Source organism: Dendropsophus ebraccatus, chromosome 12 (genome assembly GCF_027789765.1).
Source record: "Dendropsophus ebraccatus isolate aDenEbr1 chromosome 12, aDenEbr1.pat, whole genome shotgun sequence".
NCBI classification, from domain to species: domain Eukaryota; kingdom Metazoa; phylum Chordata; class Amphibia; order Anura; family Hylidae; genus Dendropsophus; species Dendropsophus ebraccatus.
Window position 1 is genome coordinate 89,347,961 of NC_091465.1, and position 14,221 is coordinate 89,362,181.

Sequence of the window (14,221 nt, forward strand, 5' to 3'; positions counted from 1 at the left end):
CAATACACCTTAGGGCACTTCAGTGCTCGGCCACGCCTCTCTGACTCTTCACACAGCAGGATGAAAGGTTTATCTCAAGTATTGCAGGAACTATTAAAAACGTATGACAACCTAGACGAGGGTTGGGGAACCTTCGGCCCTCCAGCTGTTGCATAACCACAACTGCCATCAAGCCTGGACTGCTTCGCTTTGGCTGTCCAGGCATGATGCGAATTGTAGTTTTGCAACAGCTGGAGGGCTGACCTATACCATCACGTACTCATTGACTGCGGACTCCTGTATAACATATACAGTCACCAATGGGGTACTATTACACGGAGCGATTTTTAATGATTAACAACTAACGATAAACGATCACAAGCGAGACTGTTTATCGTTTACCTGAAATCGTTTACCATATCACACAGAGTGATAATCATTACTGCGATCGGTACTATGACCGTTTATTCCTTCTGATCCCGGCAAAACAATGGGCAATGTGCAATTACACTGAACGATTAGTGAACAAATGGGAAACTTAAGCGAACGAACGTGGAATTACAGCAAACGATTAGCGAACGATTAAAGGGGTTGTCCGGCGATAAAAAATTATTCACAGACATAACATACATTACAAAGTTGTATAACTTTGTAATGTATGTTATGTCTGTGAATGGCCCCCTTCCCCGTGTCCCACCCCCCCCACCCGTGTACCCGGAAGTGTGGTGCGCTATACATTACCTGTCACGTGCCGACCACGGTCTCCGATCCTCAGCAGTGACGTCTTCTTCGGGAGGCCGGCGGATCTTCCCGAGTGCCGGCAACCCTCTGCAGCGTCATCCGAAGCTCAGCCGCGATTGGCTGAGCATAACTGTGCTCAGCCAATCGCGGCTGATGACGCGGCCACGTCATCAGCTGCTCAGCCGCGATTGGCTGAGCACAGTTATGCTCAGCCAATCGCGGCTGAGCTTCGGATGACGCTGCAGAGGGTGGCCGGCACTCCTGAAGATCCGCTGGCCTCCCGAAGAAGACGTCACTGCTGAGGATCGGAGACCTTGGACGACACGAGATGCGGTGAGTATAGCGCACCACACTTCCGGGTCTAGCGTGGGTGGGGGGAAACACGGGGAAGGGGGCCATTCACAGACATAACATACATTACAAAGTTTTATAACTTTGTAATGTGTGTTATTCTGTGAATAATTTTTTATCGCCGGACAACCCCTTTAACAATAATTTTAGATTCAGATCTAAATCAAAGATCAACCACATATGAATGCTTTTTCAATCGTTGCCTGCAATTACACAGAACGATCATTGTTTAAATTCGAACGATTTAACGATTTTTCGCACAATAATCGTCCCGTGTAATAGGGTCCTTACAATACACTCATGGTATGATGATTGCATCATGGTTATAGCCCCTGGGTCCGATCACTGAGATTTTATCATGTAATTATGCTTTATTGAACCATTTTGTGCAGCAGATACAATGACAGTGACGCAATAGACTACAGGGCACATTGTGACCCGTTGTTACGCGCAATAAAGTTATTGAAACGTCCAAGGTCAAGACCACGTGGTGAGGATGGTAGCTGGTAACCTTGACTACAGGAGAAAACGCCGGTTACAGCTGCTTCTCGCGAGATCTCACCTCATTTACCAGAGCGGCTGGTAGGAGTTCTCGCGAGGTTTTTGACTCCCCGCTGTACTCTGCGCTAGGTCAAGATGTCGGAGTCTGAGCTCGGAAGGAAGTGGGACCGGTGCCTGGCGGATGCTGCTGTCAAATTCGGTAACGTTCAGGGGGAGAATGGCGGGACGGTGCTGTCATGACTGTCATACAGGCGCTAAGCGGGAGGCGGGGCAAGCATGGCTGACCCCAATGTGACCCTGTAATCCGTGAGTGAGCCGCCCGTCCTGTGTGCTCCGGTGCCGCCTGTCCTGTGTGCTCCGGTGCCGCCGCCCGTCCTGTGTGCTCCGGTGCCGCCTGTCCTGTGTGCTCCGGTGCCGCCGCCTGTCCCGTGTGCTCCCCGGGGCCGCCGCCGCCTGTCCTGTCCTGTGTCATATATAGAATGGCCAATAACATTGTATTCATCACTGTGGGAAACGGGAGTTTCTATCCTGGGATGCTGCGAGATTCCAGCTCTGAAGCTACAGAATACAGAGTGCAGCTCTGGAGTATAATACAGGATCAGTAATGTATGTACACAGTGACCTCACCAGCAGAATAGTGAGTGCAGCTCTGGGGTATAATACAGGATGTAACTCAGGATCAGTAATGTATGTACACAGTGACCCCACCAGCAGAATAGTGAGTGCAGCTCTGGGGTATAATACAGGATGTAACTCAGGATCAGTAATGTAATGTATGTACACAGTGACCTCACCAGCAGAATAGTGAGTGCAGCTCTGGGGTATAATACAGGATGTAACTCAGGATCAGTAATGTAATGTATGTACACAGTGACCCCACCAGCAGAATAGTGAGTGCAGCTCTGGGGTATAATACAGGATGTAACTCAGGATCAGTAATGTAATGTATGTACACAGTGACCTCACCAGCAGAATAGTGAGTGCAGCTCTGGACTATAATACAGGATGTAACTCAGGATCAGTAATGTAATGTATGTACACAGTGACCCCACCAGCAGGATAGTGAGTGTTGCTCTGGACTATAATACAGGATGTAACTCAGGATCAGTAATGTAATGTATGTACACAGTGACCCCAGCAGCAGAATAGTGAGTGCAGCTCTGGGGTATAATACCGGATCAGTAATGTATGTATGTACACAGTGACCCCACCAGCAGAATAGTGAGTGCAGCTCCGGGGTATAATATAGGATGTAACTCAGGATCAGTAATGTAATGTATGTACACAGTGACCCCACCAGCAGAATAGTGAGTGCAGCTCTGGGGTATAATAAAGGATTGGAGGAGTATTTCAGCCAAATGTAAAAATCCAGAGTGGCAGGGAGTGGTGGAGACATAACAGAATTTATACACTCCTGTCCCTGTGCACCCCCAGCGCCACCACTCATAGCCCCTCACTCTGTGTCTTCACGATATGGCAGGATACATCTGCTCAGCCAGTCACTTACTAGAGGACTAGGCATTTCTGAGCCGGGTCATGATTTCACCGGGCGGGCGGCTGTGAGTGTTGGCGCTGCACTGCAGGGGCACAGGGACGGGTAAGTATAACTTGTTTATGTTCTAAAGTCTGTGGAGAAACATGGCCGGTCAGATGGATCCAGATCTCTGTGGAGAAACATGGCCGGTCAGATGGATCCAGATCTCTGTAGAGAAACACGGACGGTCAGATGGATCCAGATCTCTGTGGAGAAACATGGCCGGTCAGATGGATCCAAATGTCTGAAGAGAAACATGGCCGGTCAGATGGATCCAGATCTCTATGGAGAAGCATGGCCGGTCAGATGGATCCAGATCTCTGTGGAGAAGCATGGCCGGTCAGATGGATCCAGATCTCTGTGGAGAAACATGGCCAGTCAGATGGATCCAGATCTCTGTGGAGAAACATGGCCGGTCAGATGGATCCAGATCTCTGTGGAGAAGCATGGCCGCTCAGATGGATCCAGATCTCTGTGGAGAAACATGGCCGGTCAGATGTATACAGATCTCTGTGGAGAAACATGGCCGGTCAGATGGATCCAGATCTCTGTGGAGAAACATGGCCGGTCAGATGGATCCAGATCTCTGAGGAGAAACATGGCCGGTCAGATGGATCCAGATCTCTATAGAGAAACATGGCCGGTCAGATGGATCCAGATCTCTATAGAGAAACTTGGCCGGTCAGATGGATCCAGATCTCTGTGGAGAAGCATGGCCGGTCAGATGGATCCAGATCTCTGTGGAGAAACATGGCCAGTCAGATGGATCCAGATCTCTGTGGAGAAACATGGCCGGTCAGATGGATCCAGATCTCTGTGGAGAAGCATGGCCGCTCAGATGGATCCAGATCTCTGAGGAGAAACATGGCCGGTCAGATGTATACAGATCTCTGTGGAGAAACATGGCCGGTCAGATGGATCCAGATCTCTGTGGAGAAACATGGCCGGTCAGATGGATCCAGATCTCTGTGGAGAAACATGGCCGGTCAGATGGATCCAGATCTCCGTGACAAAACATGGCCGGTCAGGTGGATCCAGATCTCCATATAGAAACATGGCCGGTCAGATGTATACAAATCTCTGTGGAGAAGCATGGCCGGTCAGATGGATCCAGATCTCTGTGGAGAAACATGGCCGGTCAGATGGATCCAGATCTCTGTGGAGAAACATGGCCGGTCAGATGGATCCAGATCTCTGTGGAGAAACATGGCCGGTCAGATGGATCCAGATCTCTGTGGAGAAACATGGCCGGTCAGATGGATCCAGATCTCCGTGACAAAACATGGCCGGTCAGGTGGATCCAGATCTCCATATAGAAACATGGCCGGTCAGATGTATACAAATCTCTGTGGAGAAGCATGGCCGGTCAGATGGATCCAGATCTCTGTGGAGAAACATGGCCGGTCAGGTGTATACAGATCTCTGTGGAGAAACATGGCCGGTCAGGTGTATACAGATCTCTGTGGAGAAGCTAATCCTTTGGTTGTGAATGGAGAGATAAAATAGTTTCTATAAAATAATAGTAAAGTGATGGGATCTTCTGTGTAGATGTAAGGTCGGTGGGATGGGGTATTAGAGGAGCCATATTTTAGGGTTAATCCAGTTGCCTGTCCTGACTAAGACCATGAATCTTATTAGATGTTTGGGGCCGTACTCCCATCACCTCACTGATCGGCCGCGGCTCTCCTCTCAGCTTTGGGTTTCCATTGCTACTAGCACTTGTTCCTCTGCTGTGTATTAGTGGTGGTGACAGATACTGTAGTGTTGTTCTATTGACCTGAAGCAGATGACACTGTGATACGTTGCACGGCTGCAGCTGCTGAAACTTTGATTGGGGAACTCAAGAGAAAAAAATAGTTATCACATCACCATCAATCAGACAGTGTTCTAGGTGTGTAGGGGGGGGGGGGGGGGGGGGGAGTCACTAATTCAAGTTCTTCTTTATATGCTCACAATGTCCCTGGAAGTTTCTCTGACATACGGACGATATTGGAGAAATGGAATGCGCGGTCCCTCTTAGGGAGGATAGCTGCAATCACCAGGACAATCCTTCCTAAAATCCTGTACTACTTCGAGACTCTCCCGGTTCAGGTCCCTCTTGAGGCCCTATTCCACGGAACGATTATCGTCCGTATTTGGCCGATATAGGCCAATAATCATCCCGTGAAATACAATCCAACGATCACCCGGCTGATCGTGCAGTCGTTTGTCCTTCAAGCATGTTGAAAAAAATTAGACTGATACAGCAATGATCCCCTGCCGTCCCTCCGTGGAATAGGAGCGGTGGCAGCAGACCACTGTTGTATGCCATGGGCTGCCCGGACGATCTAGCGATCACCCGGGCAGCCTCCCCCCGGACTCACCCGCTCGCTGCTGTCACATGGAATAGGGGCTTTAGCGCGCTTAAAGGACAACACCAGTGCCCCCCCCCTTTTAATTAACACACTAATCATTGGCCTGAAGCCGTTCCACCTCTCTTACCAGGAGCCTTTTTGCTCCCATTCATGCCAGAAGAACCTGGAAGTACAGAAGATCCAAAGACACGGACAAGGCTGAATTTCGAATGGCGATCGAGTGTGATGGTGAGTATAGGATCTGTATAGAATCTGTAATCTATATATATATATATATATATATATATATATATATATATATATATATATATATATATATATATATATATATATATATATAATTTTTTTTTTTTTTTTTTTTTTTTCCTGCTGCCGGAGTTGTCCTAAGGCAATGCAAGCTTCCATCCCCTGCTTTAGGGACAGAGCGCCTAAAGGTCCTATTCCACAGAACTTTTTTGAACGATTATCGCTCATAAAATCGATCAAACGACCGCTCGTTAGCGATATTCATTCAGTGGAATAACTATAAACAAGTGAACGACAACAGCGAAATCGTCGTTGAGTCGTTCACTATCTTTTTTCAACATGTGGAAAAAAAAAATCGTTGGTCTTTCAACAATAATTCGCTAATCTTTTCGTTGAATAAAAAATCTTTCAGTCGTTCTTGAAATGTCTACCGACATTTCCCCACGTTTTAAATGACCATGTAACGACCGCAAAAAAATTGTTACACTACAGTAGGGCTGGGCAGTTAATCGAATTAATTCGATTAATCGTCCAGAACTTTGAAATCTATTTCATTTTTTTGTGAAAATCGTAAATTCGATTTTCACAAAAAATAATTTCGGGCTGCGGTGCTGGAGAGGAGCTGAGGAAGAAGGGTTGTGGTGTGGGCCGGCGGGAGAGCTGTAGAGGGGCGGTGTGGGTGAGCGGGGAGAAGATGCTGGGTGGCCAGGCTGGAGAGGGGCAGTACGGTGCCAGCGGCCTCCAGCCACTGACAGCGCCGCCGCTGACCTGCCACCGCCCCCGCCCCCTCCACTGAGCGTCCCGCTCCCCTTCCGGCCAGACGTGGAGGTCCCGAGTCTGTGGAGGAGGAGGCCGCAGGGACTACAGTAGGTGGTGATTGCAGCGCTGCACGTCCTGGAGCTATACAGCGGGATCGGGGGGGCTCAGTGCAGACCCCCGTTCCCGCTATATAGCTCCGTGACCCGCAGCGCCGCGATCACCACTTTCTGTAGTCCCTGCGGCCTCCTCCTCCACAGACCCGGGACCTCCATGTCTGGCCGGGAGGGCAGCGTGTGTGCGGAGGTGAGGAGGAGGAGATGTGCCCTCCTGCTCCAATCCCCCCCAGCTGCACCAGTCACCTCCCAGTCCTCTCATTGTCCCCCAATTCCCTCAGTGTTCCCCCAATCCCCTGTGTCCCCCTCAGTTTCCTCCCCCCCCCCCCCCCCCCCCCCCCAGTGTCACCTCAGTTTTACCCCAGTCCCCTTCAGTGTCCCCTCACAGTCCTCCCAGTCTCCCCTCAGTGTCCCCCCAGTCCCCTTTAGGGTCACTTTAGGGTCACCCCAGTCCCCTTTAGGGTCACCCCACATATATACCTGTACTACTACTACTACTACACCCCTTATCCTTTATACCTCCACTACTACACCCTATGTAGATGGAGGCATGATTTCCTATACTATATGGGGGCTCTGTTACACTGGAAAGCAATACAGTTGTCTGAAATATCATTAAAATAGTAAAATTAAAATTGTCCAAAATTTTTTAAAAATCAAGATTTTACTTTTTGCCCATATCGTGCAGCCCTACACTACAGATATCGTTCATGTTCCCACACGTATTATGTGTGGTCATTCGCTTAAAAAAAATCGCCGTTTGAGCGATTCTATGAACGATAATCGTTTCATGAAATAGGGCTATAAGACTTCTGTATACACTACTTACAAAGAAAACCAATATAAGCTTCTGCTGTTCTGCTCTTACACCTCAGCGGTCCTGCATGCCATGAATCCGCCACTCCCAGGAGATGCCACCGAGCGCTGGGCTCCCTTCCACACATCTATTGGTTATTGTCCCATATTAAGATATTTCGGCTTTAGATATACCGCTGGACCCAGTATGTAAATGGATCCTCACAGCAGCCTGATGAGACTCGCTAAGCATTGGAAGAGACCGACTGCTCCAACACAAGATGAACCCTTAGCTCGGATGCTAGATGCGAGGAATATGGAGCAGCTAGCGGCTATAATTAATAATAAGCTAGAAAGATTCCGGAAGGTGTGGGTCCCTGTGGGATGTCTGCAGGGGGGAGAGAACCGCCCGTAACCCCACTGCTTCTCACCAAGGCTTAATGTGAGTGACGGGTTCCCGACAACAGTTTTCTCCCGTTGTGTGAGCGATCTTCTCGTCCAGACTATATGATATGCTACAAAACTGTATTTGAATGCGTTAATTGTACTTGTTGTATATTTGGCTGTGTAATATACCATTGTTATTGCTTCTGTTTTGCTGACTTTATGGAAGAATCGTCAATAAGAGACTAATTATTAAAAAAAAGAAAGTTATAAATCATTTTTAAATTACTTTTATTCAGAAATCTCCAGTCTTCCAATACTCATTAGCTGCTGTATGTCCTGCAGGAAGTGGTTTATTCTCTCCAGTCTGACACAATGCTCTCTGCTGCCACCTCTGTCCATGTCAGGAACTGTCCAGAGCAGCAGCAAATCCCCATAGAAAACCTCTCCTGCTCTGGACAGTTCCTGACATGGACAGAGGTGGCAGCAGAGAGCACTGTGTCACACTGGAAAGAATACACCACTTCCTGCAGGGCATACAGCAGCTGATAAGTACTGGAGGACTGGAGATATTTACCTAGTAATTTAGTAATTTTTTTAGTAAAATATCTCCAGTCCTCCAGTACTTATCAGCTGATGTATGCCCTGCAGGAAGTGGTGTATTCTTTCCAGTGTGACACAGTGCTCTCTGCTGCCACCTCTATCCATGTCAGGAACTGTCCAGAGCAGGAGAGGTTTTCTATGGGGATTTGCTGCTGCTCTGGACAGTTCCTGACATGGACAGAGGTGGCAGCAGAGAGCACTGTGTCAGACTGGAGAGAATACACCACCTCCTGCAGGGCATACAGCAGCTGATGAGTACTGGAGGACTGGAGATATTTACCTAGTAATTTAGTAATTTACAAATCTCTATAACTTTCTGACACCAGTTGATTTAAAAACAATTTGTTTTCCTGGAGTACCCCTCTAAGGCCCTCTGTTTATGTTCTGTCTTGTCTGGAGCTGCTGCGGCACCTCTTTTGTGGCTGTGTGACATGGATCAGATGGGTTTCTTAGCTGTAATATGATACGGTCTATAGGCTGCTGGTAGCAATGTGTAGCTCACAGTCTTCTCCATTTACCCACTGACTGATTGTCATTGTCTAGTAAGAGCGTCGGTGGTGGCTGCTCGGCACTACAGGTGCAGACCTGAGGACCACATCCACCTCTACAATCATCATACTGTGAGTGTCACTGACATGTACAGTCCCTGGCAAGAAAAGGAGGGATGATACTGTATGTGTCATGGGGGGGGGGTGATCTATGTGTGATGAGATGATGGTCTGTGTTGTGATGGGGTAATGTGGTGATGGTCTATGTGTGATGAGGTGATGGTCTGTGATGTGGTGATGGTCTGTGATGGGTGATGATCTATGTGTGATGAGATAATGGTCTGTGTAATGAGATGTGATAGGATGATGATGATGGTCTGCGTGATGAGGTGATAGGAGGAGGATGATGATGATGATGGTCTACGGGTGATGGGGTGATGATGATCCATATATGACGACGACGACCTCTTCTGATCAGGTTTTCCTTACCTGAGTGGGTAGTGCTGGGCTCCTGACTTACATCCACCCCCATGATAGAGGAGACCATATATAAGCCCCTCTATTTACTGCCAGGGATGTCTTTAATACTTTCCCTTTAAGTATCATAGAGTGAAATAAGAAGCAGAGGCTGAAGCGTATGTTCTGGGTGAAGTGGTGAGTGAACCCCATAGGCGGCTTGCGTGCCGGCTGTAATTGCTGCAGCACATCGCTCCGCTCTGATCATTCTTATCGAGAGAAGTCATCATGTTTTCTGTAACGTCCAGATTATGAGAATGGGGAGGAGGTGGTGATGGCGGGATCTATCTGTACACTCACATCCCCCATGGATCGGTGACAGTCCAGTGTCTGCAAAGCCGCTCACACAGTGCAGCGCCCCCCACTGAGGGGGTTAGTAAGTCAACTACAAAGCCATCGGCTAAACCCCCTGATCAGCAAATGTTCACCCCCACTGCCCTCTCCACATAAAACTACAACTCCCATCATGCCCTGACCACATTGCTTGGTGTATAGGGCAGTGGCCTTCATCCAGTCACTCAATCTAAACTACCGTTCCCAGCGTGCCCACCTGGGAGGTGCCTGTCCTGTACAATAAACTATGCTGTCTGGGCATGCTGGGATTGATAGTTTGCAGCAGCCATAGAGCCACAGATTGTGTCACTGCTTTATACTCTGAGGGTTGCAGTGGGGACATGCTGGGAGTTGAAGTCTGCGGCAGCAGAGGATCACTGCTTGGTGTGTAGCGTCTCAGGAATATTGGGTTGTGTTGAGCAGACTGAATGCTCCTGGCGTCTGGAGAAGATGGATGGCGCCCTAGGAAGTCCTGGAGGATACAGCCATAGGGCGGCATCCATCTTCCCCAGCCGCCGGGAGTCAAATGCCAAGCTATCGGGTTCAGAGAATGTAGCCAAACCCGAACAATTCATCAACTCCACTGAACACTGCTATTAGGCCATGTGTCTGATACAGTAGACAATGCTCTACGAGCTCCACACCTCCCCTGTGTGACCTGCAGACAATAGTAGGGAGGCCTAGCTGGGAATGGTGTCAGGTGTACTGATTCCATCATCCGGATGTTTCCGTTCACTGACAGAAAGTAGAGAGGTCGCCGAGGATTGGAGCGAGTGCTGGAGCCACGACTTATTACCACTTGTAGTAATCTTTACACGTCCCGATATTCTGGGGGAGGGAGCGCCCACCTGTCAGCTCAGCGGTCACTTCCCTCTCTCTCCCCGCTCGCTGCACTCCATTATTACACAGACAGCGGGCGGGGAGCAGCAGGAACGGCCATTGTTTGGGTGACCCATTGAAGTTAGTGGTGGTCTGCTGCTCTTATTACAAGGGGCAGACCATCGCTGATCTTTCAGACATCTCGAAAGACCATGATCAGCCGACTGCCCATGCCTGCTGACCGTTGCTTTTTAACATGCTGAACAATTATCCACCTTAAAAGGTCGCAAATCGGCCCAATAATCGTTCAGTGTAATAGGGACTGTGTTTAGTGACTGTGGAGAGAGTGGTCCCTGCCTATGGTGGCGACGGTCCCTGCCTGTGGCAACAGCGGCAGTGGCTGTCACTGCCTGTAGCAACAGTGGAGGTCTGCGACTGTGGCGGTCCCCGCCTGTGGTGGTGGCTGTCCGTGCCTGGGGTGGTTCCTGCCTGTAGCGGTGGTGGTTGTCCCTGCCTGTGGCGGTGGTGGTTGTCCCTGCCTGTGGCGGTGGTGGCTGTCCCTGCCTGTGACGGTAGCGGCTCCTGCCTGTGACTGCGGCAATGGCGGTCCCTGGCTGTGGCGGCATGTTGCGTGTTTTTCCTCTTTTGTCATCTCCAGTTGTTTTGCTCTTTTGTACACAGCTCATGTTTGTTAACCTCCTCGGTCACAGACCGCTCTGTGCGGTTGATGGAACGGTGTGCGGTTTCCTCCGTCCAGGCCATGTAAGGGTAAATGTGCGTTCTCATTCCTCAGTTATTTCTGTGTAGAATAATCCAAATATAACCGTATAACCGTACACTGCCAAACAGCTGCATAGTGTTCACAAGTGAATAAGCAAGCGGCTGGAAGGCTGAACCAGGGAATGGCTGTCACTGTGCCGTCTGTTCACCTGGATGTCAGCTGTTGTATAAGAGAGAGGATAGGGGGCAGTATTATAGTTATATTTCTGTATATAGAAGCAGTATTATAGTAGGATATTCCTGTATATAGGAGCAGTATTATAGTAGTTATATCCCTGTATATAGGAGCAGTATTATAGTAGTATATTCCTGTATATAGGAGCAGTATTATAGTAGTATATTCCTGTATATAGGAGCAGTATTATAGTAGTTATATTCCTGTATATAGGAGCAGTATTATAGTAGTTATATTCCTGTATATAGGAGCAGTATTATAGTAGTATATTCCTGTATATAGGAGCAGTATTATAGTAGTTATATTCCTGTATATAGGAGCAGTATTATAGTAGTATATTCCTGTATATAGGAGCAGTATTATAGTAGTTATATTCCTGTATATAGGAGCAGTATTATAGTAGTTATATTCCTGTATATAGGAGCAGTATTATAGTAGTTATATTCCTGTATATAGGGGCAGTATTATAGTAGTTATATTCCTGTATATAGGAGCAGTATTATAGTAGTATATCCCTGTATATAGGAGCAGTATTATAGTAGTTATATTCCTGTATATAGGAGCAGTATTATAGTAGTTATGCGGTTCAGGGAAGAAACAGAGTGCTGCACCTCACACCTATGGCTGATACTAGTGCCGCTAGGCTGAATAAAAAACACATCAGAATTTTGTGTATGAATTGATCAAGCCATACTGCCCCATGTACCTCGTGCAGGTATCTGATACACATGGGTCCCTACACTAAGTCCACACCGTGCCAGTCAGTGGCCACCAACCCCGCAGGCGTGCACAGTCAGGGAACGGGGGCCATGGGACGGCCCTGCGACCCCCATGCCACAGGACCAGACCCAAAAACACCACACCAGAACCCGGCCAGCACCGCCGGCGGAGAAGGTCGCCCCCAAGCAGCACAAGTCTGGATGAGGTATTACACTCACCATAGCTGCAGCAAACAGAATGGGAAAAAACAGGAGGGATTAAAACCATGTGCCTGTGCTCACATGTCTGGACCCTATGTTTTCCCCATTCTGTGAGAGCAGCAATGGTAAGTGTAATACCATATCCATACTTGTGTCGTTTGGGGGCAGCCTTCCCCGCCGGTGGTGCTGGCTGGGTTTTGGTGGGGCTTTTTGGGTCTGGTCCTGTGACATTGGGGTTGCAGGGCCGTTCCATGGCCTCCCTTCCCTGCACGTGCACGCTTTGCGGGGTTGGCGGTCGCTGACCGACACGGTGTGTAGTTAGCGTAGGGACCCGTGTGGACCAGAGGACCTGCGCGGTGGTACACGGGGCAATATGGCTTGATCAATTCATATACAGATACTCTGGTGTTGATTTTTAATATAGGCCTAGCGGCATTAGTATCAGCCATAGATGGGATGTGCAGCGGTTCCATTCTCTCCAGTTCGTATTATAGTAGTTTATATTCCTGTATATAGGAGCAGTATTATAGTAGTTATATTCCTGTATAAAGGGGCAGTATTATAGTAGTTATATCCCTGTATATAGGGGCAGTATTATAGTAGTTATATTCTTGTATATAGGGGGAAGTATTATAGTAGTTATATTCCTGTATATAGGAGCAGTATTATAGTAGTTATATGCCTGTATATAGGAGCAGTATTATAGTAGTTATATTCCTGTATATAGGAGCAGTATTATAGTAGTTATATTCTTGTATATAGGGGGAAGTGTTATAGTAGTTATATTCCTGTATATAGGAGCAGTATTATAGTAGTTATATTCCTGTATATAGGAGCAGTATTATAGTAGTTGTATCCCTGTATATAGGAGCAGTATTATAGTAGTTATATCCCTGTATATAGGAGCAGTATTATAGTAGTTATTTTCCTGTATATAGGGGGCAGTATTATAGTAGTATATCCCTGTATATAGGGGGCAGTATTATTTTAGTTATATCCCTGTATATAGGGGGCAGTATTATTGTAGTTATATTCCTGTATATAGGAGCAGTATTATAGTAGTTATATTCCTATATATAGGAGCAGTATTATAGTAGTTATATCCCTGTATATAGGGGGCAGTATTATAGTAGTTATATTCCTGTATATAGGGAGCCGTATTATAGTAGTATATCCCTGTATATAGGGGGCAGTATTATTTTAGTTATATCCCTGTATATAGGGGGCAGTATTATTGTAGTTATATTCCTGTATATAGGAGCAGTATTATAGTAGTTATATTCCTATATATAGGAGCAGTATTATAGTAGTTATATTCCTGTATATAGGAGCAGTATTATAGTAGTTATATTCCTGTATATAGGGGGAAGTATTATAGTAGTTATATTCCTGTATATAGGAGCAGTATTATAGTAGTTATATTCCTGTATATAGGAGCAGTATTACAGTAGTTATATCCCTGTATATAGGAGCAGTATTATAGTAGTTATATTCCTGTATATAGGAGCAGTATTATAGTAGTTATATTCCTGTATATAGGAGCAGTATTATAGTAGTTATATCCCTGTATATAGGAGCAGTATTATAGTAGTTATATCCCTGTATATAGGAGCAGTATTATAGTAGTTATATTTCTGTATATAGGAGCAGTATTATAGTAGTTATATCCCTGTATATAGGAGCAGTATTATAGTAGTTATATCCCTGTATATAGGAGCAGTATTATAGTAGTTATATTTCTGTATATAGGAGCAGTATTATAGTAGTTATATTCCTGTATATAGGAGCAGTATTATAGTAGTTATATTCCTGTATATAGGGGCAGTATTA

The 14,221-nt window shown here is 47.0% G+C and overlaps 1 protein-coding gene across 1 annotated transcript in view; it reads left to right on the plus strand.

Annotated features, from left to right (window-relative positions):
* The first annotated feature begins 1,625 nt into the window (after positions 1 to 1,625).
* The window catches only part of MICOS10 (mitochondrial contact site and cristae organizing system subunit 10), a 34,267-nt gene continuing 21,671 nt past the window's right edge, over positions 1,626 to 14,221 (plus strand). The window contains exon 1 of the mRNA XM_069948685.1: positions 1,626 to 1,771. Within this exon, the coding sequence (XP_069804786.1) occupies positions 1,708 to 1,771 (64 nt within the window). The 5' untranslated portion in view covers positions 1,626 to 1,707. The remainder of the gene's footprint in view (positions 1,772 to 14,221) is intronic.